At 36.0% G+C, this 27,628-nt stretch overlaps 1 protein-coding gene across 2 annotated transcripts; it reads left to right on the top strand.

Annotated features, from left to right (window-relative positions):
• The first annotated feature begins 301 nt into the window (after nucleotides 1-301).
• LOC125662587 (cubilin-like) lies at nucleotides 302-26,084 on the top strand. Of its 2 annotated transcripts, XM_048894838.2 has the most exons (8): nucleotides 302-380; nucleotides 2,100-2,199; nucleotides 5,855-5,964; nucleotides 9,597-9,770; nucleotides 17,304-17,394; nucleotides 23,485-23,612; nucleotides 24,031-24,186; nucleotides 25,828-26,084. In XM_048894838.2, exons 1-8 carry the CDS (start codon nucleotides 320-322, stop codon nucleotides 25,965-25,967), a joined length of 960 nt encoding a protein of 319 aa, XP_048750795.2. In that variant the 5' UTR covers nucleotides 302-319; the 3' UTR covers nucleotides 25,968-26,084. The 2 variants fall into 2 exon arrangements, with proteins under 2 accessions (XP_048750795.2, XP_048750796.2); XM_048894839.2 differs by lacking the exon at nucleotides 24,031-24,186 and having other exon boundaries at nucleotides 25,831-26,084.
• The last annotated feature ends 1,544 nt before the right edge of the window (nucleotides 26,085-27,628 follow it).

The following is a 27,628-nucleotide window of genomic DNA, read 5'->3' as shown; positions in this document are numbered from 1 at the left end:
TGATGATGATATATGGCAACATACATTGGGAAGTGGATGATGGAGCTGAAGTCATCTCGTTTGTAATGAAGTTGTGTTATTAGTTTTGAATTCATATGTGAATTCCAAATTTATGATTAATAACTGCATCAGTTTTCATTTTCCTTCCAATACTTGAGGTTTTACCCTCCTTGCAAGAGTTTGTTTTTCACGAGAATGAAACTGCGCGTGATATTTCTTGACAGTTTCTACCATAGGATGAGTGTTCAAATGCCACTATTTGTTTTGCTCTTGATTTTTATATATTCTGTAGATCCCATTGAAATAAGAAGTGTAAAGAATGAGAATCGCAACGGTCCTCTGTTTACTGGGCTTGATGGGGGTAATTCAAGCCTTTACAGGTGAGTGTCTCATCGGACATATCACGTGACATCATACATAATACCAGCTTTAGACGTAGAAACCATATATAATCCTTAGTAGCTAAATATTAAGCGCCCAGGTAAAAAATAACAGTAACATCATAATTTCTACCAGGAGTTGTCGTTCGCGGTCAAAACAAACATATTGTACCTTCAGTTATCCTCCATACGTATTGCCAACTTTCTGTTCCACACCTGTTCTATAAGTGTCATAATGAGTCTATCTGTTGCCATATTGAAGCTATGTGTAGCCATATATTGACAGTTCTGTATCACCCTTCAGTCCATAGCAGTTTAACATTTTTGTCAAGGCCTCTGCTGGTGGACTGTTAGTCCCCGAGGGTATCTACAACCCAGTACCTAGGTACTTCGTTACTAACTTGAAAATACGGATGTATATTTAATTGCTGTTATAAAATTTAGAAATTCATTTCAAAATTAAGGGTTATCTCCCTCACGCATAGCTCTTATCCTTAGACGAATTTGATTCCACTTTTTGGCACGCTGTTTTTGGCTATAATAGCTCTAAAACTTCTTTGTTATTTCGAATTTCAAACATTTCGGTTGAGCATCACTGAAGAGACATTATTTGTCAAAATGCGCATCTGGTGCATCAACATTGGTACTATAAGTTTTACATTCTAACCGCTCGGTCATGGAGGCCGCTGAAGAAGCTATCAAGATGTTTTATAATCAACTATATGCTGTAGATGAGGTACTGCAACTTTATACCTATTAATGGCGCTTACGGCCATAGCAGTGGGGGTTCTTAACATGTCAACACCTGTCATGACAAGAGACCTCTGTTTTAAAGTCTTACCAGAAAGATTCGTGGCTCTCACTTCTAATTTAAATGTTACAAAAGTATTAAAGTTTTTATGTTCATAATTTGGAAGTTGTAGTACGGTCTAGTGAAAGTTAAAACACAGCAAAGCCCCGCCTCTAAGATTCATTGTATGTTGGAATTCTACCAACAGGTTTTCTGTCTGATTCAAAGTATGGTTATGACCAATATGACAGAATGTCTTCATCTGTTCAAGAGGAGGTAATTTGTCAAAATGAAACCCCGGAAGAGACACGACACTCCAGTGTTCACCAATATCGAAAGAGATGTTGCGTTGCGTTCCAACACTAAATGTTCAGGATAGCTTTAAATAGGAGATTTTAATGTCTATCACAGCTTCCAGAATTTTTGTCATTTCCCGTCTAAATATCATACTCTTGGAGGTATGCCATCTCTTTCTCTGAATAAAATACAGACAAGAAAATCTATCACACACTGTTCACTATTTTTTGTCATCAGCATTTCCTGTTTTGTTACATCCAACTTCCACTGGTCGCAGTAACTCAGTGGTAGAACCTTTGTTTCGTTAACGGGAGGTTCTGGGTTCGAGTTCCGCTCGTACCATGGCCGCGTCAAACCTAAGACGCTAATATAGATAATGATTGCTCCTTAGCCAAAAGATCGGCATTTAAAAATGAGAATCGCGGGTTTTTCGGATATAACCTTATAAACGGGGTTCCGTTTCGCAGCAGAATTTGGCAGGTTAAAGAACTCTCACCGACACTGCCTTGATTGCTAAGCATAGATCAATATTTCAGATACCTCCTACAACTGCTGACGTCTCAGTATGAGTGAAAAATTCTCGACGGGACGTAAAACGAACAAATAATCATATTCTACTTCTTTTTTTCCAGAGACACCCCTAACGTGTACAGGTTCCAAGACCATCACTATAAATGAGTTGTACGGAGTCTACAGTTATTTTCCAAATGGACCATCTGGATCCTACCCAACGTAAGTCTTCATTTCTGGCTCATATAGCCCACAATAATACATAATAATTAGTATGAATAAACGATTGAATGCCTTCGTGCTTTTGATTGGTTAAGACCCAATAACAACAAACAAAAAATCTAACAATAATTATCCCCTCGCCATTCATTTGGGGAGTGAATAAGCAATGGGACCGTGTGTATGTGTGAGAGAGAGATAGAGTAAATGAAAGCGTGTGTGTATCATTGAGCTTGTAGACCCTCCAGCGGCCATGTTTATATGCCCTTAAGATCGAAGATCGTGTGTGTGTGTGTGTGTGTGTGTGTGTGTGGGGGGGGTGATATTGTTTTTATTCTATTTGTCATTCTGTCTAAAACTTTAACCTTGTTAATAACTTTTGATCAGCAAGTGCTAAAGCGTTGATATTTCACATGAGTATTTCTTGTGACAAGACCTTTCCGTTGGTACTAAACCTTTTGACCTTGACATTTTACCTACCTAAAAGAAATTACATTGGTCATAACTTCTAAATGGTAAATATTAGAGCTTTCATATTGCAAAGGAGCATTTCTTGTGACAGGATCTTTCTATTGGTATTAAGATATTTTTGTTTGGGACCTCGGCCATCTTCAAAATTGGCCATTATCGGGGGCATTTGTGTTTCATAAACACATTTTGTTTCTCTTCGATTGATTTATTACTACACATGTAGCTTATGTTATGAAGAAAGGAAGAACCTTACTGATTTTGGGACCAAATACCAAGGTTACTACGATAATTCATAGGAAAAGCTTGTAGATACTCATTGCGAAGCGATATTTGTATGATCCTTTTTGCGGAGCTCTTATATTATTTATATGTGTGTTCGAGGTAAATATATCAGGTCAAAGATAAATTGAAATTATCAAAATTGAGAAGATTCATTGGTATGTTGGGTTTTTCAATCAATACTTGCCTCTCTATTCACTTATTATTACCTTGTGTTGTGTTTTATAGACAATGTAATTTCTAGGGAACAGTCATTATTTATCATCAGGGGGAGGGGGGGGACTGGAGCATTTTAGGAGAAAGCCATGGGTAGCATTTATGAAGTACTAGGGGGTTGTCGTTCAAAAAGGAAAACCATGGGGGTGTCATCGGAAGGCTTCCAATATTTTAAACCCGTCTGTTCAGAACATAAGTTCTAAATCACTCAACAGGTAAGTAATCTAACAACATGATTGCATAACCCCATGACTAGACTAGACTTTTTGAAATCATAGACAGTTGCTTCTTCAACAGAAATGGAAAACGCAAATATTCCTATCTAGTGCGCAGTCATCCAAAAAAATAATTTATTAAACACCACTTTGATTCGACGCACAAGTTCTCTGAAGTTCAAATAAAAAATATGCTGGAGTTCCTCATTGACAATATCTTCGTGGTCTTTAGTGATCAGGTCTTCCAACAGTCTGTTGCAATTCCCTTGGGCACGAATTGATTGTGCTTCTTTGTTGGCTGACCTGTTTTTATATTCCTATGAAGCAGAAGTTATTAATAAAAAAAACTTCTACGTGAGAAGAAAACATCTTCGACATTTAGATACATCGACGACGTATTATCTATTAATAGTAATAATTTTCATTCATATGTTGATCCGATATATCCCATTGACCTCGAAATAAAAGACACCATAGAGTCGCCCACTTCTGCTTCATACTTAGTTATTTCATTGAAAGTAGATATTAACGGCAAACTAACAACTCAACTTTATGACAAACGTGATGATATCACTTCTCCATCGTCAACTTGCCATATCTGTCTAGCGATATTTCATTATCACCTGCATATGGTGTTTATATCTCTCAACTTATTCGATACACAACAGCTTGTTCTGCGTATGATCAGGGTTTTTTTTTTATCGAAGCAGGCTACTGACAAACAAGTTGATGGTACAGGGTGCCTAGGAAGAGTAAGCATCCCCTGTTGACCGGTCACACCCGCCGTGGGCCCTATATCCTGATCAGGTAAACGGAGTTATCCGCAGTCAAAATTAGTGTGCCAAGAACGGCTTAACAATCGGTATGAAACATGTCAGAGAGCATTTGACCCAATGATAAATTGTATTGACAAACTAGATCGTTATAACGACGATAGAATTTGCGAAATGCTTACTTCAATCGAGACCGTTGAAACCCCTGTACCATCAACCTGTTTGTCAGTAGCTTACTTCGATTTAAAAACTGCATGACTATACGCAAGCTCTTGCATATCGAATCAAAATAAACGCAACAAAAATTTAAGGGGGGTATGCTCACATCCTCAATTGTAGAATACTCAAACTGCATGATAATTGTAGAGTGCAAATAAACTCCTGATCAGGCGGATTTGCATGTAGCTGAAATTCAATTTATTGATCAATCAAATCAATCAGGTCAATATCATAACCTCATAACACACCGCGAAACACTTAGTTAGAGTAGAGTCGAGTACTTTGAGGTACGTGGCTGATGGTAGCCATATAATTTCTTTATGAAGAAAAAATGTTATCTCCAAGATCTAGCCCGATATGGGATCAAACGTACCGCAATCATGAAAATAAATGCTTTGATTTGGTCTACGTAAAAATAATATTTTAGTTCTGAAAACACTGTTGAAAACAGATATTTTCAATCAAAGGATCTTCCAAGCCTTCTTGAAAATCAAATGGTTGTCCTATTAAAATGAGACAATCAATCATTGAACATGTATGTAATAAGCATCATGCAAACTAAAAAGACATGCAGTTTGAATAATACAATCAATCGTTCTGGTCTAAAGGACTAAAATTGTCATGAGTTTCATCCAAAGTCAAGAGGAGGAGAAGGGGGGATCGTACATGCAAATTATGGACCAGACGGGGGGGGGGGGGGGGTCATGATCTTTTTATTCCTGTTTAGGGGGAGAGGGTTAGGTCATATGAATGGGTGTAAACTTTGATAAATATGTCCCTCCACCCGCTGATAGTTAATGACTATTCCCATATCACAAATAGTTCAGATAGACTTTTATAAAACAAATTCTGCTGGCATCGAGTCCGATCTAAATATAACGTATAAGATGTATCCGTCTGGTACGTGTATATGCTGTAGTTGTCAACCTCGATGTTTTGAATTATTTAGTCATATTTGAAAGAAAAAAACGACAAAAACTCGATATCTGATCACTTTTCACACATCGCAGTCTAGCCGTATACTAAGGTGAGCAAGCAAGTATCCATTTGTTATTTCCACTCGCCAGTTTTGTATTCATTTGTTATTTCTACTCGCCGGTTTCGCATCCATTTGTAATTTCTATTCCCCAGTTTCGTATCTATTTGTAATTTCTATTCGCCAGTTTCAAATTGTTCAATCGTATAACAAATAAATTACTGATCTCCGCTAAGCCAATGCGATGAATTAGGTCATCGCGCATCTCTCTTTCTAGTTTGATGAAAAGTTTATATAAAATTATAGTTCTAAGGATTTCTGAAAGGCCAGAAAGGCGCGAGTAATTTTGTATTAAAGGAAAACATATCCAGTAAGTCACTGTGATGAAAGGCCATGTTACCCGAAAACTAGTGAACAAAAATATCACTGACGTCATCTTTCTCATCGGTGCAATTTCTGATGCAATTTCACTTACACAAATAATGATTTCAAGAAAATACATTTTGCAGTTCCATGTTTTGCGAGTGGATATTTGAAACAGCCGATCCAAATTTACAGATAACCTTTCAAGTCATGGACATTTATATTCATTGTTCGGATCAACTCAAATTGTACAATGGTAGGTAGTTTTATTATCTACTGTTCGTTATTTTCGGCTTGTATCTACCCATAGTCCACTGAATTTAATATATTGCAAGCTCTGTCTTTTATTCCTCAGTGTAACGTTTTTCCAAGCCAAATATCGGGTTTAACCTTAATCTGAACGTGTTATAGCACTGGCTCAAACCGGAATCAAGTAGTCTAAACGAACAGATGTTGTTCAGTTAATTTTACATGCACAATTTCATTAAGCGGTTACCGTATTGTTTTAAAACATAAAGCATATAATTGCATTGAGAGGATTTTAATATAAACATTGAAATGTCAGGGTCGTGACCACGTGAACGCATTTTCGCATGTTTCCACATAATGTGGGGAAAGAAAAACAAATTATCAATATATTAGGGCCGCATCAGTATCTTTTTAGCCGAGTTCCAACGAAGTTGAACTCGGCTATTGGTTTGGAGATGCGGGCGGGCGGTTGGGCGTCAACAATTGGTTTCCGGATGATAACTCAAAAAGTTTACAATCTAATCAAATGAAACTTTGATATATTGTTGGGTACTCGGTAAGCAAAAGCCCTATTATTTTGGAGAAAAATGGACAAAGGTCAAGGTCACAGTGACCGAAAATAGAATAAAACTTTCAGAAAAATTTGGTTTCCGGATGATAACTCAAAAAGTTTAAATCCGAATCAAATGATACTTAAAGATATTGTTATGTACCAAGTAAGGAATACCCCTATTGATTTTGGAGAAAATAGATCAAAGGTCAAGGTCACAGTGACCGAAAATAGATTTAAAATCCCCCCTCAAATGGTTTCAAGACGATAACTCATTGTTTTAAAATTTGAATCAAATGAAACTTGGATATATTATTGGACACCAGCAAAACAAGGCTCCTACTGATTATGGAGAAAAAAGGTCAAATGTCAAGGTCACAGTGACCGAAATAGATTGAAAACTTCAGACAAATATGGTTTCTGGAGAGTAACTCGAAAAGTTTAAAACTGAATCAAATGAAACTTTATTATATTGTTGGATATCAGGTTAGGAAGACCCCCTATTGATTTTGGAGAAAAAGGGTCAAGGTCACAGTCCTGAAAAAGATTGAAAATTTTAGAAATATCTGGATCTGCATGATAACTCCAAAAGTTTAAATCCGAATCAGTTGAAATTTGGAGGTATTGTTGGGTGGGTAAGGTATCAGGTAAGGAAGACCACTATAGATTTTGGAGAAAATAGATAAAAGGTCAAACTAGATTGTTGATAGTAGGTAGCGAAGGAAATCAGCCTTTATATAGGAGTATTAGAAGAGGCAATATACAACAATGAAGGATGCCCATTTCCAAACTCCTTTAAAAATATATTCACAAGAATTTATTACATTATATCCAACAATTAGTTCTTCACGATTATGAATATGCCACATCATTCCTGACTTTACAATGTATCTCATGCAACTCGACTCATGTGCTCCTGAGTGCATATATTGATTTTATTGTAGTTTGTTATTACAAATTCATAATTTGTTATAACACATTAATAATTTGTTATAACACATTAATAATTTGTTATAACAAATTATCAATCTGTTATTTCAAATTGCTATTTTGTTATAACAGATTATCAATTTGTTATTTCAAGTTACTAATTTGCTATTTAAAATTATGAATGTAACAAGAGGCCTACATTCTTTATTGGTAATCTGAGCATTAGTTAAAAGTATCACTACTGCAAAAGGCTATGAAATCGATACTAATTTTCCAGGTTGCATATCTAAGTTACATATAATGTAAATTCTATTCATATTATATTTAGCTTTTGCAGATCAGCTCAGACTCAGGTCATGTTTAAGACCGATAAACTTCTTGTTTTGCTTTATGGTCACTTTAGTTACTACTGTGAATTATTGCAACTTATAAAGCCTTCTAGTACATGGTGCTAAAACTACAGATATTGACAACATAACTTTCAGTTTACAGGAAACCCATACTGAAAATATATGCATGTTCTTGATTTTTGTACCGGTGGTATTTCACATTTTTTCTTTAAAATATTTATGAATAGATATACATGTACCTCCCCTTCCCAGAAAGGAAACATTGATTAAGTGTGAATTCTTCTTTTTCCGCTTCCCGTACTAAGTTTGTCCGGGCCATAGCTTTTTTTTGTTGGTCTTTTGACATAGATCTTTGATATGTGGAGACTATGGAGAGAAAATGCACGACTCTTTTCGTTGATATTGATAATCTGTTAGCAAATCAGTAATTTGAAATAACAGATTAAATAACTTGTAATAACAGAGGAATAATTTGTTATAACAGATTACTAACTTGTTATAACAGATTAGTAGTTTGTTATAACAGATTAATAATTTGTTGTAAGAGATTTAAAAAAAAAATGTTATAACAGATTAGTAATTTGTTATAACAGATTAATAATTTGTTATAACAGACTAATAATTTGTTATAACAGATTAGTAATTTCTCATAAAAGATTAGTAATTTGTTATAACAGATTAGAAATTTGCTATAACAGATTAGTAATTCGTTATAACAGACTAGTAATTTGTTATAACAGATTAGTGATTTGTTATAACATACTAGTAATTTGTTATAACATATTAGTAATTGTTATAACAGACTAGTAATTTGTTATAACAGATTAGTAATTTGTTATCACAAATTAATAATTTGTTATTAGAAATTATTAATGTTATAAAAAAATATCAATATGTTATAACAAACTAAAAAAAAAGATACTGCTGCAGCCCTAATAAACTTCCGTACAAAGAGGGTGACTAATTGTGCAGACACATTATCACAGGTACTATCAGGCGTTCATCACGTTGTCTGCATCACTCCGTTAATATGTGTTAAGAATCGATTAGTCATAGCTTTTATGTAAATCCTTTCTATGTTTCATTTTACGACGGCAAACACAGGCATTTCTTCCTCTTACTTTGGTCACCGTGGGGATCCGGGTTAGAATAGGTCCTCAGAACCCCCTTACTTGTCGTAAGTTTTGTTGAAGTTTTACCACGATATAAACTTAAATTTCTTCCTCTTACTTTGGTCACCGTGGGGATCCGGGTTTATATCGTGGCAAAACTTCAACAAATCTCTCCACATAAAACGGAAATTGTGGATACTTTCTCATAATATATCAAGGGTTAACGAGGAATAACGCAATGATAAAAAAAAATATTCTCCTTTATCAGGAGAGCTGTTTTTGTATTCGTATGAGTCAGAATTCAAATTTTTAAAAACAATCTTCTAAATAGAAGGATTGTATGGTTGATTGTATATTGTTTAACGTCCCCTCGAGAATCTTTCACTTATATGGAGACATTACCATTGTCGGATAAGGCCTGCAAATTTAGGCCTATACTCGGTGCTTACGGCGTTTGAGCAGTGGGTCTTAATTGTGCAACACCTGCTGTGACAAGGGACCTTAGTTTTTGCGACCTTATCCAAAGGACCGCCCTATTTAGTTGTATCTTACAACAAGTTAGGGGGTACTGAGGACCTATTCTAACCCGGATCGTTACGGTGACCAAAGTAAGAGGAAGAAATGCCTTAATGTGCCCTTCCTTTCGACATTCAGACACGTCGACTATATTTCTAAACAATATTCACCATTGTTTTAGGTAAGACGACATCAACTCAAATAGACTTTGCATGCTGTGTTACTAACTGTGGTGATTACAGATCGAAAGTCACGACATTAGGAAACAGTTTTACTGCACGGATTATGACAGATGGAACAACAAACGCTAATGAATCGGGATTCAAGATCGTTGTGATATCTGGAAAGGAGGAATGTAAGAAAACATTACATGAAGTAAATATTCAAATTAAGGCAATGCTATGCACACCTAGTAAATAATCGACATAGTCTTTGGTGATCATATTTTTCAATAGTAAGTTTGGAATTCCCATGGGCACAAATTGTGATCCTTTATAAGTTTATCTGTTTTCTATGCTTAAGACGCATACTTTATTTCAAATCGTCTACATCAAAAGAAAAACGAATCACTTGCTTTTGCCTTTAAATCGACATTTATATATATCAACGTGTTATTTAATAGTCGACAGGGGATGCTTACTCCTCCTAGGCACCTGATACCACCTCTGGTGTGTCCAAGGGTCCGTGTTTGCCCACCTATATATTTTATACTGCTTGTAGGAATTATGAGATTGATCACTGTTCACCTTTCACAGTACTCCTTTTGATTGGTTTTTGGTGTGTTCGTTTTACGTCTGGTGATTGTTATATGTATCGGGGTTTGCATGATATATATATAAATCAGTCGAAATCCGTGTTGAGATTCTATTTGATATGATGCAATGTCAGTATACTATTATACATAAGTGGTATTTGCAAAAGACAAAGGTATAAACATTTTATTTTTTGATTAGTAGTATCAATATCTATATGGTCACGAAAAAAACGTTACATGATTAATATCCGGATTCATATATTGATTTATATATCAATAAAAACAAAGCAGCACAGTTCGAAGTTTTTCCCCCTAAAGAGCCTGATGACATTAAAAGAAAGAATGGAACATTTCTAGTATACCGTTCCCCAAAATATGGCGCTAAAATGTGTGCCACCAAAGGCTATATATACGGTCGCTTTAGCGATCAGTGAAATAGCTAAAACGGAAACAAAATCACAAAAAAGCCCAAATTCGAATTCCTTGTTAAAAATGAAGTTTAAAAAACTGTTTTTAAATCAGTTTTTAAAACCTGATATGAGAAATAATGCAAGGAGAGGTACATTTTTTGTTGCAAAATTAATAGAATCCGTTGTTCAACAAAATGGTCACGTGTGCTTTGTATACGTAATTCTCATGAATATTCGTATGATACGACGTCACTGGTGTTGATGTAAGCAAACTGAACAGCTGATACATTTAGAAATGAGAATCACGGATCTTTTGGATATCACCTTTATAAAAGGAAGTCTCGTGTCGCGATAGGCGTTTGTATGTTAAAGCTGACATTAAATAATAATTACGCACACATTTCTCATCTTATCCGCCATATTTCTTTCAGTTAGCCTATTTTACCCGTATATACCCTAAATGCAAGGTGAAGATAACGAACAGTGATCAATCTCATAACTTCCACAAGCAATACAAAATAGACAGCCGGGCAAACACGGACCCCTGGACACACCAGAGGTGGGATCAGGTGCCTAGGAGGAGTTAGCATCCCCTGTTGACCGGTCACACCCGCCGTGAGCCCCACATCCTGATCAGGCAAACTGAGCCATCCGCAGTCAAAATCAGCGTGCCAAGAACGGCCCAACAACCGGCACGAAACACGCCAGACAGCACCCGACCCAACGCGAGGCTACACCGACGAACCAGTTCGCTACAACAACCACAGAACCCGCGAAACGCCGACCCCAACCGAGACCGCCGAAACCCCCGCACCATCAACCTGTCTGTCAGCAACCTACCTCGATTCAAAAACCGACTATACCCAGAACAAGCTCTTGCACACCGAACCAGCTGAGATACACAAACACCACACGCAGGCGACAATGGAATACTGCCACCCAAATGCGGGAAGTCTACGACGGAGAAGCTGAAACCACCCCGCCTGCCACACAGCCGAGCCGCCAGCCGTCCGTCAACGTCTACCCTCAATAAAACATCCAGACACGAAGCAGAAGCGGACAACCCCGCGGTGTCCCCCACCCCGAGCCCACAAGGACACATCAAACCGACACACGAACGAAAGCCACCACTGCCAACAGACAAAACGCCATCGACACATCCAAAAGTCGAACCGAAGGCCACAGCGAGAGATTCCCTCCTCTCACGTAGAAGTTTTTGAACAAACTCCGCTCCATATGAACACAAAAACAGGTCAGCTAACAAAGGAGCACAATTCTTGCCCATGGGAACTCCAACAGACTGTCGGAAGACCCGACCACCAAAGACCACGAAGATACTGTAAATGTGATTGTCACACCTGAGTGATTTTCTAGCTGGACTCGACCAGTGCACATCTCCGATAGTAATGCATAGGGAATGAGAAATAAATAAAATAGAACCAATCATTACATGTGTTTATGTCTTAGGTTTCACACAACCATGGCACATACGAGGCTCGAACTCGCGACCTCCGGTCATGAAATTAACGCTCCAATACTGAGCTAACGGGACCGGTTTATATATATATAAGATTACTATTGTTCATACATTATGAGGGGTTGAAATTCGTTATATATTACGCCATAACTGTCTGTTAAATATTACAAAATTATTGTCCGTTATGTATTGCTGTGCTACTATCCGTTATGTAGTGTGACGTTACTAGTACAACTGAAGATAACGAACAGTGATCAATCTCATAACTCCTACAAGGAATACTGAATAGAAAGTTTGGAAAACACGAACTCCTGGATATACCAAAGGTGGGATCAGGTGCCTAGGAGGAGTAAACCTCCCCTGTCCATCGGTCACACCCGCCTTAAATCGATTCATACCGACGACCGCGTAGTTGCCGAGTGTGTATTAATTCTATGTCATCATCAATGCGTCAGTTACAGTATGGTGTTCCACAGGGGAGCTGTTTAGGTCCGTGGTTGTACCTTACGTATGGCGGGCACATTGTTTGACGTTATTTCTCCGACAATTTCAGTCTCGAGGATGATTATACTGCAAATAAATGGTTTAGGCCTACCTTCATTCACAACGAAACCGAAGTCATCCGAGAACTTGAAAAATGTGTTGAAATCATTAACGATTGGACGAATGCAAATAAACTGAAAATGAAGACATGAAAGACCGAATTCATTTTATTTGGCAACAGTAAACAACAGGATAAATGTTGTACAAAAGTTATTAATATCAATGGTGATGAAATTTAATCAGAACGTTGTATAAGATACTTAGGTGCATATTTGGATGGAATTCTCAATTTTAAGGAACATATAAGAAGAAAATGTCGAACAGGTATGATTAATTATCTTAGGATTAAATGTATTCGCAAAAATCTGACAAAGGAACCTACAGACATTTTGGTTTTATCTTTAGTATTTTTTTATTTGGACTGTTGCAATGTGATTTAATACGGCATACCACATCCTGAAATATGTAAAATGCAAAGAATCCAAAACATGGGTGCGAAACTTGTATTAAATCGTCAGAAATTTGACAGCTATAGGGATACACTCGTTGACCTACATTGGTTACCTATCAATTCTTGGCTATCATTTAAATTATTGATTTTCATGTATTATTGTCACGTGGGCGAAGCGCCATTGTATTTAACAGAACTTTTAGCAAAACATGTACCAAATCAAAAGTTACGTTCCGCTCAATCTTCTGAGAGTTGCTATATTGTTCCTTTTAATAGGCGTAAAACTTCCAGTGACAGAAGTTTGGGAACCATTGGTCCGAGACTGAAACAGTTTACCGGCAGAAATAAGACAGTCCAACTCTCTATATATTTTTAAAGCCAGACTGAAGACACATTTGCTTAGACAGTTTTAATGATTGATTGATTGTTTGCTCTTTCAACAAATTTTCAGTTATCTGATGGCGCTCAGTTTTTATTGGTGGAAGAGAGAACCCAGATACAATGTACCTGGGAAGAGACCACCGACCTACCGAAAGTAAACTGGGAAACTTTCTCACTTACCGGCGCGAGTGGAATATAAACCCGTGTGATTTTGAGAGCGGGATGCTCTAACCACTCGGTCACGAAGGCCCCTGACAGTTTTGATGTGTTTGTATGTATATAGTGTATTGCTTATTTTTTTTAAAACTGTTCATATTTTAAATGTACAACGCCATTGAATACTCTGTGTAAAACTAGGCGTCAAATCAAACAGGATCACAGCTAAGCGGAGCATCCCCTCGCGATAGGAAATGTTATGAACATATGCATTATTTAGGCATAAATGGGGGATCAGATCAAATTCTTTGCAGAAAATGAAGATGGATTACTTCATGCTTTATATATATATAATTAAGGATTATCTCCCTCGTGCATAGCTCTTATCCTTGGACGAATTTGGCTCCACTTTTTTGGCACGCTGTTTTTGGCTATATTTAGTTCCAAAACTTCATAATTATTTTGGATTTCAAACATTTCGGTTGAGCATCACTGAAGAGACATTATTTGTCGAAATGCGCATCTGGTGCATCAAAATTGGTACCGTATACGTTTTACAAATATATATATATATATATATATATATATATATATATATATATATATAGCTTTGATGAGAGTATATATATATATATATATATATATATAGCTTCGATGAGAGTAAATATGAAATATTTATCATGTAAAAACTACTTTCAATTGATACCATGGCCTTTATCCCATCCCTGCTTCTTTCTGCTCTCATCACCTCCTCCCCTGTCTCTCTCTCTTTCAGCGGAAGAGGTATGTTTGTGTATCAAGGAAATGTTCCAAAATATATTAAGTGGAGAAAACTAGGTATACCAACTGACCACCAGACAGGTGCGAAACATCCGGTTGGGGGCATAACTTGCATTTGTGGTTGGGATCGTACTCGGTTTGTCAGAGTCTTACATCGATTTTTTGCTTTTGACTTTTGGCACTTTTATCCTCTAAAATAGCTCTAACAAGTTTATCGTTATTTCGGATTTCAAACATTTCAGTTGAGCTTCACTGAAGAGACATTATTTGTCAAAATGCACATATAGTGCATCAAAATTGATACAGTATAAGAATTTCATTGATAAACAATAATGAATGCAAAATATACAGATATGCCAGAAACTTACCTGGTGTGATAAATTATAGAAACACCATTGATGTTTACAAAATAAATGCTTTAGGCACTTGTCCTACCAATTTACCAACTGGCTAGGTGGATGCTTGATCACTTAGGGGTATTCTCTTGTCAAGTGTACCCTTGGTTGCTGACTGCTTGTCTTTATTGTTTAAAAAAACTCAGTTGTAAGCAGACAACTCAGCACTCCACCATCATTCATTTAGCACTTTCTCTCATGTTTATCAGTTCTTTATTTGTCATATCAAACGATGCTTTATACTTCATGATATCAACCTAAATATATAGACCGTACTGCTTTTTATACATCTAAATCATAACACTTGTTAACAGTATTTAAAAGTCAAGCAGTTAGAAATTTAGCATACTCGTGCTTATATTAACGCAAACAACATTTTCATTTCGTTTTTATAACTATAACAGTCTTTGTTGTACTATCATTTTATCAAGTAATCCGTTAATTATAAATATTTACACCGATTTCTTTTATTCACAGTTTGAACAAAGGGACGTAACTCTCAACCGTTTCAAACACTTAAATCATACATAACGTCCCACGATTTGTGCACGCTAACTTTCAATGATATGATCGCATACAAAGACAAAGTTACCTGAATTCGTGTATACTATCAATATTCTGGAATTCATAATAAATTGATACGTTCAACCCTCATCGGGGCCATCCTCTTCCTATTCTAATTTTACTTTCATTTTATCTGGAAGTCTGTATTATTAACTCGTACATAAAAATTCAGTTTTTAATGGTGTAATTACACGGTATCCTAAAACAATACTTCACAATTTTACTTGAAAATAAATAGGGTTCGTCTTCTTACAATACCACAGAAGTATGCAAAGTTTGATACTCCTTAGTGCAAGGGTTTTATTTACATTTTGCCCACAAGCTGTGACGGATACACACACGCACATTAGCGATGATATATCCCCTTCGCAACTAGTTTCACGAGAGGATAATAAAAACAGTTTCAGTTTTCAGACATATAAACACGATGTGCAAATGATACTGGAATGTTGTTACAGATATATGGAAAGTTGAGGATTGTGAAGCTGAAATCAACCAGTTTTGTCAAAAATAATTGTGGGAGGGAGGCCTCCCCCCCCCCCCCTTTGTACCTCATAAAAACAGACGAGATATTATTTTTTTTTTAATTTTACTACAAAACTCGCATTTTTTTTAATCCACTGCTCAATACACATTGAAAGAAATTAAGAACATTATTTCCTTCTCTTCTTTTTTTCTCTTGCATTTTCTACATTCATTCTTTTTGTGTGGCAAGTGGTGATTAGTCCTTCAGCTTTCACTAGTGGGATAAGCCACTTCAATTTGCTCAACTGTGTCATCTGCACAGTAAAAGCATATTGGAGGGAACATATACGATATATACCAGTTTGTTCAGATTGTGTCAAAACCCAATGAATCAGATAATGCGTTATAATTTATGTCACATGTGTATGTTTACAAAATAGAGTTAAGAGATGAAAACAACCACATTGGTTTTTATTTAAGTGTGCATAATTGCTGTAAGCCTATGTCATCTTTGTGTTTAAGGCATAAATCACGTATCGAAACATGTCATTCATATTTCAGCGTTTTTACTTTCGTTTTGATATTATACTCAATTTTCCCGAGTTTTTTTTTTTAGTTTATTCCTGCGCATACCGTCCTTTATCGTCATTTGGGTGAGGTACATTATCGATTATCTCTTGAAGTTGATCGTAAACCCCAAAACGTTCTTCTAAAATCGTCCGTTTTTTTGTTTTTTTAAAGACAAAATGTCGTGGCAAAGGCGACAACACGGGTTAGATATGGGGACCGCCATTACTCAAACCAAACAGTATTATGCATGGCACGATTTGATTGCACAAGTATGTATCATCCAGACGTTTGTCAAAAAATTCTACTGACGGGAGTCTCTAAAATGCGGTCGGAGTTTCCAGGTTTATTTTAGCACCTCGCGAGCGCATGAGAGAAATTTTATGGATAATGCGCATTGTTAAAAGAGATGAGGGCGGGCCTGAGAACCAAGTGATTAATTTTTTAGGCCTAACAAAGCAGCACAATTCGTGACCATATGAATTTTAACAGGAAGTTGGAAGACATGATTTTCAAACGCTACAAAGATATCGTCAATGAGAAACTGCGGCATATTTGTATTTCGAATTCAGAGTACTTTTGCGTGGATTCCGAGTGGTGTTTAACAAAGTAAATTTTTGGATGATTGATCACTAGATAAAAGGTGAAGGTAACGAACAATGATCAACATCATACCTCCAACAAGGAATATGGGATAGAGAGTTGGACAAACACGGACCTCTTCACATACCAGAGGTAGGATCAGGTGCCTAGGAGTTAGCATTCCCTGTTGACCGGTCACAACCACCGTGAACCCCAGATCCCAATCACCTATCTTCTAGCATTAACATTTTCCCCTTATATTATTTAAACAGTATGTGAATTGAGGGAAACGCATTTTTAAGAAAGGTGTATTGTAGAGCATTATATACCTGCGCACATACATTCAATTCTTCTATTTCTCAGCACCCTGTGTAGTACCCAAGTCGCACGTTCAGCTCACTCTTACTACGGAAACGACAGTGACATCACCGCAATTTCCGACTCCTGCTGAAGGGTGAGTAGATATGGTATGAATTAATGTCATTTACTGTGTTGATTATATTTGATAGAAATATAACATAGCTGTCACGTATTTCAATTTTCAACTGTTCAAAAGCGCAAATAACGAAATACATTTTGTAATAATAAATTTTGTGTAAATTTGTTTATTAAATTATCTTTGTCTGCTACATACTGTTTACCACCTTCTTTTCACCTGGGCTGAAAGCTTCGTAAGATCCAAGACAGAAAAGCTGAGATGTACATGAAAGCTTCATGACATAATGCGGGTTCAATTTCGTTCAAATCATGGCCCCCGGGGGTTGCATAGGGCCACAATAGGGGATCAACGTTTCACATACAATTATATAGGAAAAATCTTTAAAAATCTTCTTTATAAGAATCACTTAACCAGAAAAGCTAAGATTTATATTAACGCTTCCTGACATAATGCAGATTCTAGTTTGTTAAAATCATGGCCCCAGGGGTTGGATGGGGCCACAATAGGGGATAAAATTTTACATACAAATATATAGGGAAAATCTTTTAAAATCTTCTTCTCAAGAACCACAGAGTCAGAAAAGCTGATATTTACATGAAAGCTTCCTGACATAGTGTAGATTCACCTTTGTGAAAATCATTCCCCCGGGGGTAGGATGGGGTCACAAGGGCGGATCAAAGTTTTATACACAAATATTTAGCAAATATATTTTAAAATATTCTTCTCAAGAACCACTGAGCCAGAAAAGATGATATTTACATGAAATCTTTGTAATCCCTACAATATGGGATCAAATATTTACATACAAATATATAGGAAAAATCTTTAAAAATATTCTTCTTAAGAACCACTGAGCCGGAGACCTCAGATTTACATGAAAGCTTCCTCACTTAATGCTTATCCAAGTGTGTTAAAACCATGGTCCCCGGTTGTAGGATAAGGCCACAATAGGGGATGAAAATTTTACATACAAATATATAGGACAAATCTTTAAAAATATTCTTCGTAAGAATCACTGAGCCAGAAAAGCTGATATTTACATGCAAGCTTTCTGACATAATGTCGATTTAAGTTTGTTAAAATCATGTCCCCGGGAATAGGATAGGGACACAAGGGGGGTAACACTTTTACATACAAATATTATATAGAAAAAAAGCTTTAAAAACTGCTCAAGAACCACTGAGCCAGAAAAGTTGATATTTACATGAAAGCTTCCTGACACAATGCATATTCAAGTTTGTTAAAATCATGGCCCCGGGGGATGGATGGGGGGCAACAATAGGGTATCAAAGGTTTATCTTTAAATATATATGAAAAATCTTTAAAAATATTCTTCGTAAAAACCACCGAGCCAGAAAAGCTGATATTTACATGCAAGTTTCCTGACATAATGCTTATTCAATTTTGTTCAAATCATGGCCCCTGGGGTGGGGGGGGGGGTAAGATGAGGCCACAAGGGGGATCAAAGTTTTACATACATATATATAGGAAAAATCTTTAAAAATCTTCTCAAGAACCACTGAACCAGAAAACATAATACTTATCTGAAAGCTTCTTAACATAGTGCAAATTAAGTTTTTTTGAATCATGTCCCCGGGGAATTGGATGGGAGTTATGAGATTGATCACCGTTCGTTATTCTCATACCGCGGTGGCCGAGAAGTTAGAGTGTTCACCCCGTATGCGGAAGGCTTGGGTTTGAATCCTGGCCGCGACAGACCGATGTCATTAAAACGGTTAGTGACAGTTCCATCGCCAAACACTCGGTATCAGATGTGAATGTCACGAGTCCTCGGAAATGACCTTAAAAATGGATTACCCGTGTCACAGTAGGCGTGGCACGCTAAAGAACCCTCACTGCTCAATGGACGTAAGCCTAAATTTGAAACCATTCACCGGTATTGGTGACATCTCCGTATGAGTGAAAATTTCGGTGTCTTCCCACTTAGCTAAAATTCTTAAATATGTACGGGTGACTGGTTTTAGCTAGATGGGAATGGTGCACAGGTAAGGGTGTCAAAGAACAAAGGAAAATAATTACAGGTAACCTATAGTCTGTTTTGTAACACATCACAGGTAGTTTTGTTTGATACTGAAATTGGGCAGTAAAATTCTATTTCAAAAGAAAGAAAGATTTGAGATTAATTCTAAATTTTTATACATTAAACACATTTAGATTTAAGGAACATATCAGTTTAACAATGAAACACATAAAGAAATGCAAGTACAAAAAAAGGAAAACATCAGTCTAAATGAATGAGATGAGATGCGACATCTGCATAGTCCATCACTTGGATTTCACATAATAAGATCAGAAGGACCCATTGGAAATAAGCCATATGGCTTTCTTGGGTTATCCTCGGCATAGGCATATACATTAATTTATTCACCGTGCTCTTAAAGTCAAGTAGCTGTTAAAGTTTACCTTTTTATGTTATGTATTTAACAACAACTTTTGTTTTAACTATGTGTTCCTCTGTGATATTGTCTGGTATTTATATTGTATATGTGCTATATGTGCCTATTCCTAAATAAATAAGCTAAAAAAAATCTCATAAACCAGGAGAGAGAGAGAGAGAGAGAGAGAGAGAGAGAGAGAGAGAGAGAGAGAGAGAGAGTCACTTTCAAAATTCATGATGACAGAAGTAATAAACTATTCATGGACTAAAACTTCTAGTGTTCTTGAATTATTCGATAGTTTAGGATGTTAAAATTTTTGTTTAAAGTGTTACATAGTGAAAATCATATTATTAGAAATTGCTATGATAAATCATATTACAAATGTGATAGAATGAAAAATTGAAACAAATACTGGGCTTACTGTGTGAAAGAAAAATAGTTTGAGATTGGTTTAGGGTATATATTTGGTGTGAACAAGAAAATACTACATTTGATATGAAAAAAAATGAGTTATATAACTAAGTTAAAGATTTAGTTGAACACTTTAATTCGTCTTCAAAGTGTATTGTTTACAAGCATGTCATAGATAATTTTTCTTTACAGTATTACCTGTGTAAACATACATAATGAATATTGTATCTCTTGCCTACATATATCTTATCCATTTTGTAAATTTGACACTTACTCATATGTCTTATTTTGAGTAAAACCTTCCCTTTGTTTACATGCACATATTCATAGTGTCTACATTTTGTAACATGTGTGATCCAAATCATTTTAATTGCAATTACGATTATTAATTATTCCACATTCCAGTTGTATCACTTTTTTTTTTACTGTTGTTCATTTCTTTTTTTTCTGTGAAAACGTGATCGCTATTTGTAAGTTAAAAAAATGAGAGAGGAATTAATATAAGTGCATATGCACTTGTTTTCCAATATAAGAAATTTCAATGTTGTATATTTAACCATGCTCTTGTCTCTTTGAAATAAAGTACAGTTTACACTAAACATATACATATGTAGGCGGTATACGGACGGAAAGTCACAGGACAAAAAGTCACAATGATGATTTTTGCTTAAGAAAGACAAACTCATTTTGTTATAAAATATAGAATGCTTATATTCATACCAATCTTTGTATTTTGTGCATGAATAAAATGATGTTTTTCTTGTTCTTTGACTTCACCATTTATGTAATATCCACAGATTACTCTGCATGAGTTCCATTTTAGGAATGATGATTGGCTTAGCAAATGAGACTCCATACATACTTTTAAGCTAACAATTACAGGTACATGGTACCCAAATGCATATATAGTTTCTTAAACTTTACAAAAAACAGATGTGTTTTCAGATATATATCAAAATCAATATTTTCTTATAAACTGTGACTTTTTGTCCTGTGACATTTTGCCCTACTTTCATAACATTTCTAACTGTGACTTTTTGTCTTATGTTCTTATAAAACTGTGACTTTTTGTCCTGTGACATTTTGTCCTACTTTCATAAAATATCTTATTCTGACTTTTTGTCGATGGTCATTTTGTCCGTGACTTTTTTCTGTGACTTTTTTTCCTATGACTTTCTGTCCTTAATTCAAAGGGTATGTAAAATCATCAATCAATTACACTATCTTGTCCATGAAAATATACTTATATATTTGTACACCTCTAAACAATGTCATTAATATATTAAAACATTATAAATCTTTATTTCATATTGATAAGATGTATGTCTTAAACAATAAAGGTATACATATAATATATATATGCATGTATATGATTTCCTTTCATAGGATTGACTGGTAATCACAGGTAGTTATGTAAAACAGACTATACCCAGGGACCACTCAGGTGTGAAAATCACAGTTTTAGCTAAGTGGGAATAGTAATTTCAGAATTTTAGCTAAGTGAGAATGAATCAAAATTTCTCGACTGATACGTTAAGCAAGATAAAATTAATCAATCAATCGTTATCCTCACCTTTCATTAATCAGTACTGTTTGCTATTTTTTTTTTTTACAATTTCAGTGAAAGATAACTAACCTAAATGTAACCTGGTTCGTTGGTGAAAAAATATATGAAGTTGTAACAGATTCCACTAGTGAAGAAACTTGCATAGATATATAAATTCAAGAGTGATACTTGCAGTTTTGAAATAAAAACATTCTAACTATGAGCTTCTTTCGAAAAAGATAAGAGATTGAATGAGAAAACATCACATCTAGGTAAGGTGGTTTGAGAAGCCCGGTTGTATAAAAGCTTTCAACTCTTAGTACTGTACAGTCATGCAAGGAATAATTGAAATGTTCCGCATGAGAAGCATTTGCACAATGAGTTCTTATTTTCAAGGAAGATCGATCCTCATGTGATGTCAGGTTTCTGCAAAAAATCTTTATCAAATTAGAATTTGTACACGATAGAAATATACCTTTCAGAGTAATTTTATTCACTTCAGAAAAGAAAAAAATCTCTTCGACTTTTAGATAGATCGATAACGTTTTGTCTATTAACAATGATAGCTTTCATTCATATGCCGATTTGATATATCCCTGTGAGCTCGAAATAAAGGACACCACAGAGTCGTCCACTTCTGCTTCATACTTAGATATTTTATTGAAAGTAGACATTAACGGCAAACTGACAACTCAACTGTATGATAAACGGGATGATTTCAGCTTCTCCATCGTCAACTTCCCACATTTATGTAGCTATATTCCATTATCACCTGCATATGGTGTTTATATATCTCAACTAATTCGATATGCAAGAGCTTGTTCTGGGTATAGTCAGTTTTTAAATCGAGGTAAGCTACTGACAAACAAGTTGATGGTACAGGGATTTCAACAGTCTCGATTGAAGTCAGCATTTCGCAAATTCTATGGTCGTTATGACGATCTAGTTCGTCAATACGACCTCGCATTGGGTCAAATGCTGTCTGACGTGTTTCATACCGATTGTTAAACCGTTCTTGGCACACTGCTTTTGACTGCGGATAACTCCGTTTACCTGATCAGGATATGGGGCTCACGACGGGTGTGACCGGTCAAGAGGGGATGCGTACTCCTCCTGGGCACCTGATCCCACCTCTGGTGGGTCCGTGTTTGCCCAACTATCTATTTTGTATTGCTTCTAGGAGTTATGAGATTGATCACTGTTCGTTATCTTCCTTTCATAAAAAAACCAATTGATAAACTAATGATAGTAAAATAAATACATGATCAATTCGTATGCATTGTATTTGATATTCTGAAAAACGAAGACAATTTAATTTTCACAATATAAAAAATTATCTTTAGACTTCATATATAATGTATTGACACATGAAATGTATTAGGCGTGTCTCTAGTATTGGGGACTTCTTCAGGTATTTAAATGGCAAATACGCAATGAGTATAAATATGAATGAAGTTCAGTTCCACGTCATGAGTTCTGACACGGAGCTCCGATTAAGAAAAATTCCCGCTTTCATATAAATAATTTGTAAATGTCAATTTTCTGTGAAAAAGCTGAATTCCTGTTCATGTAAAATTTTGAATGTGAATTTCACATGAAGAGCGATTCAGGTGAAATTTATGTGAAGTATTCATTTGAGCAGTGATTCATGGGTCGCTCACGTGTCATGTGCATCTTCACGTGACGCTCACGTTTTGTATACATGTATCTGCCTGTGTATTTTTATCGAATTTTCATTTTTTGTTTTAGTCCGGATATATGTTCTTACACCTTTACCTACCCCAATGGCAAAGTTAAATTCCAGATTGAGTACTTAGACATGGAGCCGTATCTTCCACCCCATCTAGTCTGTCCGCATAAAGTAGAATTATTTGACGGTAAATTGATTTCATGTTTATTCATATAGTGCATTACAGGTTCGGTTGCAACACCATATGTAATTTATGTTTTCAATTTACATTTGGCTCATTCTCTACCACTCTCCTACTTTTATAAACAATATCATATTCCGCACAATTATGTCATTCACGAATTCCTCAGTAATGTTACACATTTTGAATTCTTAATTTTATATTTCTATAGGATTTATGAGATTGATCATTTGTAATATATATGAAAAATTTAAAATTGAGTATAGTACAAAGAAATGCCCCCCCGGGAACACCCAAGGTGGAATCACATGATAAATGTTACATTGATGTGGGGGGGGGGGGAGGGTTTACTCCATGATAATCATGTAGCTGCGATTACAGATTGTGACTTTAAATTTTGACTTTTTTTTTTGGTGTGTAACAGGGCCTTCCACTGCCTCCACATCTCTTTACAAAGTCTGCAGCGCACCCCCTGTTATGAGTTTCACCTCCTCTGGTCCATCCATGACTATAAAGTTTCATAGTGATTATGTGCAAATGATCGGGGTAGGGTTTGTTGCGAAACTGATACCTGTCATAGGTAAGATTTTCAAAATTCTATATTACAAACCCAGGACACACATACCCGGTACCGACACCTCGATACATCTTGTGTATCTGCAGACATAAGTAGGTTACTAAAATCCTTTCCAAGTTGGGGGTCTCTGATAAACAACTGCAACGACTTTCACCTTGCTGCAAGTTCATATTTTCCGGTTTAGTTAGATTTCTTTCGAACTTTGTTTTCGGGTATTTTTGTGAGAACATCTGTCATTGGAATATGTGATGCCAATCTATCATTACATGTAATAATAAAATAAATAGGTTACTTGCCTGTCATACGTAACATTAGGGTTTTCTTTATCACAACAACAGTAATGAATTAAATTTTCGCATATTCTATTTCCAATACGTTATCAATTGCTTACCGTGTTCACATATTGATTCCATGTATTTGCTTAGAAGACCGGAAGGTTAGACATACACAGGTGACTATTGGGTATAAACCCCGTTTAGTGTAAAGTAAATTTTCACTTTTTTGCATAACGACAGCCCCATCAAAGGTACAGAAACTAGGATTTGTAGAAATTTTGTGTCAAAGTGTCAAAGACCCTCAATATGTTAGACACAATCAAGACAAAGGGCTCACGGCAGGTGTGACCGGTCGACAGGGGATGCTTACTCCTCCTAGGCACCTGATCCAGCCTCTGGTGTGTCGAGGGGTCCGTGTTTGTCCAACTTTCTATTTTGTATTGCTTCTCAGAGTTGTGAGATTGATCAACGGTCCCCCATGAGAATGTAAAGATAGCAAGATATGTTTATAATATATATATATATATATATATATATATATATATATATATATATATGCCCCCATGGTGCAAAATTGAAAAGGGTTATACACATGCATCATTTAATTAATAGTAGTATCACCAATTCAAAATATTGAACAGACAATATTCTTCCTATATAAGGAGTGGATTGACCAAGTGACCTAAAATCAATGGGGGTCATCTACTCCTTATCCTGTACGAGTGTACCAAGTTTGGTGTCAATTAAGCAAATAATTCTTAAAATATAGGAGACAAAATATTATTATGTCCAGTTTAACCCTTGACCATGTGACCTCAAAATCAATAGGGGTCATCTTCTCCTGAAGATGTACCAGTTTGCTAAGGTTGATGTCTGTCAAGCAACAGGTTCTCTAGACATTGAGTGGTCAGAATATTCCTATGTCCAGTTTAACCTTTGACCGTGTGACTTCCCACATACGAAATATTACGATCAAGTGAATGGTTCTCAAGATATTGAACGGACAACATGTGGTCTACCGACCGACAGATGCAAAGCAATACGCCACTCTTCTTTGAAGGGGGGGGGGGGCTATGATTAAAGGAAATGAAATCATATCGAAAAGTTAAAAAGCACATGTGATGCAAACGGAGAATTGTGTGATTTGTAACCCGCTAAATAAGAGGTGGTTGACGGGAGAGTTTTTATGCTCAGTTTTATAGCGAAACCTGTCTATCCAAGATGCTCTGGGAGAGAGGATGTCGGATTAGACAAGACGGCATATGAAACAGAGTAGATAGCTAACAGGTTAAAGGGATTTGACTGTAAAACATTAGAATGATAGCAGCCAGATAAATATATGAGACTCAACAAAATTCCTTCTATTTAGTAGCAGCACCAAAAATACCGGAAACAACAACCTCCTCAACAAGAAAGGATCCTCGTTCGTGTATCTGTAGACCTAAGAGGCCCCTTACTGCAATCCAGGGCAAGACAGACAAAAGGACACAAAAGGTTATCCAGCCATGACGTCATGTAAGGTCCAAGGTACAACCACAAGAGACCGCAGAACATATTAACAATGTCTGATGTAAAAACGAAAATCTTTTAAGAGCGCATTTTTTGGTCAACACATGCACAATATGAATAAAAATACACAAACAAAAATGTTCGTTGTCTTCACCTTTCATAACTCCGTTTAACTGATCAAGATATAAGACGCATGGTGGGTGTGACCGATCGACAGGGGATGCTTACTCCTCCTAGGCACATGAACCCACCTCTGTGTGTCCAGGGGTTCGTGTTTACCCAACTCTCTGTTTTATATTTCTTATAGAAGTTATGTGATTGATCACTGTTTGTTATCTTCACCTTTCCTTTAGTTCTTATTTGTTAATAAGGTATATCTTTAAAACAACCAAAAGTGATATCAAAGTTCTAATTGCATTGATTTTTTTATAACAACAACATACATGTATTTTACTTAATATCCATACGATAAACGCGACTTGTAAGTGATTTTGCCGAGAATTGCAATTTAAAACACTATAATTCCAATGTTAGTTATTACAATTGTTTTCATTGGACAAAAATAAAACTGAACAAGAGTTTATACATCAATAAATCCGAAAACGCGATGTATTCATACACGCCTGAAAACAAATAACATAGTGCGGGGAAACTATTCAAAGTTTTGCAATTGTAAATAAAGTGAATGAATTGGAATTATAAGAATCAAACATTTATTCAGTTTGTGAGTACAATGTCCGGAATTTACACATCGATAAATTCTTCAAAAACAATTTTTAATCCTATAATAGCTCCTGTAAATATAAAGATTAAAAAAAAAAAAAAAAGTTTTAAGTCATCTGGACCACTCTAGTCTTGTCTACTGCTGTTCGTCGTTGATCAGGTTTAACTTCTTCTTGATAATATGATTCCAATTCCTTTCAAATATTTGGGACAGGGGAAAGGGTGTCATACATTGTACATTTCAGGATGCGTGCGCCCCATGGAGCAGGAGACCCGCCAGAATATTCAAAAACTTTCCTCTCTAGAAACGTGCAGTTTCAGGGATAACTAAATGTAGGGAGCTCTCTACCACAAATGTACAGTTAACAATGTCTGGAATCCGTCACAAATGTACAGTTCATGATCTCTGGGATCCGCCGCAGTTACACGCGCTAGAGAACTAACATTCTAACAATATATTTTACTGTCTATAGCCAGGTACCCCTTTTACACTTAGGTGGAGTGAGGAAATTCGTATAAAGTGCCTTTCCCAAGTAAACAACGTCGGCCATGAAATATTTCGGTGAAAATACCGGTATATATCAATATCATTCACACAAAAAATCACAATATTTCGCTAAAAAGAATAACATATGTAATACATAATAGTTATAATTTTTCACAAAATAGAGCATTATCTAAGTATTAGTGAACAGAATTATGATTTCGCTGATTTACTATCTTCCTGTTTTAATGTGTATCATACAATTTGAATCTGAAGAGAACACTATATGGCCCCAACAAACCTCCTTTCATCTACCCCTCCAATTACCCTTCAATCAATCCCCATCACTACGCTACCCCCAATCAATCCCCACCACTAATCTACCATCCAATCAATCCCCACCATTACTTTACCATCAAATCAATCCCCACCGCTACTCTACCCTCCAATTAAT

Source organism: Ostrea edulis, chromosome 8 (assembly GCF_947568905.1).
Source record: "Ostrea edulis chromosome 8, xbOstEdul1.1, whole genome shotgun sequence".
NCBI lineage: Eukaryota > Metazoa > Mollusca > Bivalvia > Ostreida > Ostreidae > Ostrea > Ostrea edulis.
Note: the sequence above shows the minus strand (reverse complement) of the source record. Positions and strands in the feature narration are given on the sequence as shown.

Excerpts from the sequence above, each read along its gene's own strand:
- LOC125662587 (XM_048894838.2), top strand. The coding sequence starts at position 320 with ATGAGAATCGCAACGGTCCTCTGTTTACTGGGCTTGATGGGGGTAATT. Across the intron at positions 2,200-5,854 it reads CCATCTGGATCCTACCCAAC|TTCCATGTTTTGCGAGTGGA; the intron begins GTAAGTCTTCAT and ends TACATTTTGCAG. Across the intron at positions 24,187-25,827 it reads GAAACTGATACCTGTCATAG|TAGCAGCACCAAAAATACCG; the intron begins GTAAGATTTTCA and ends CCTTCTATTTAG.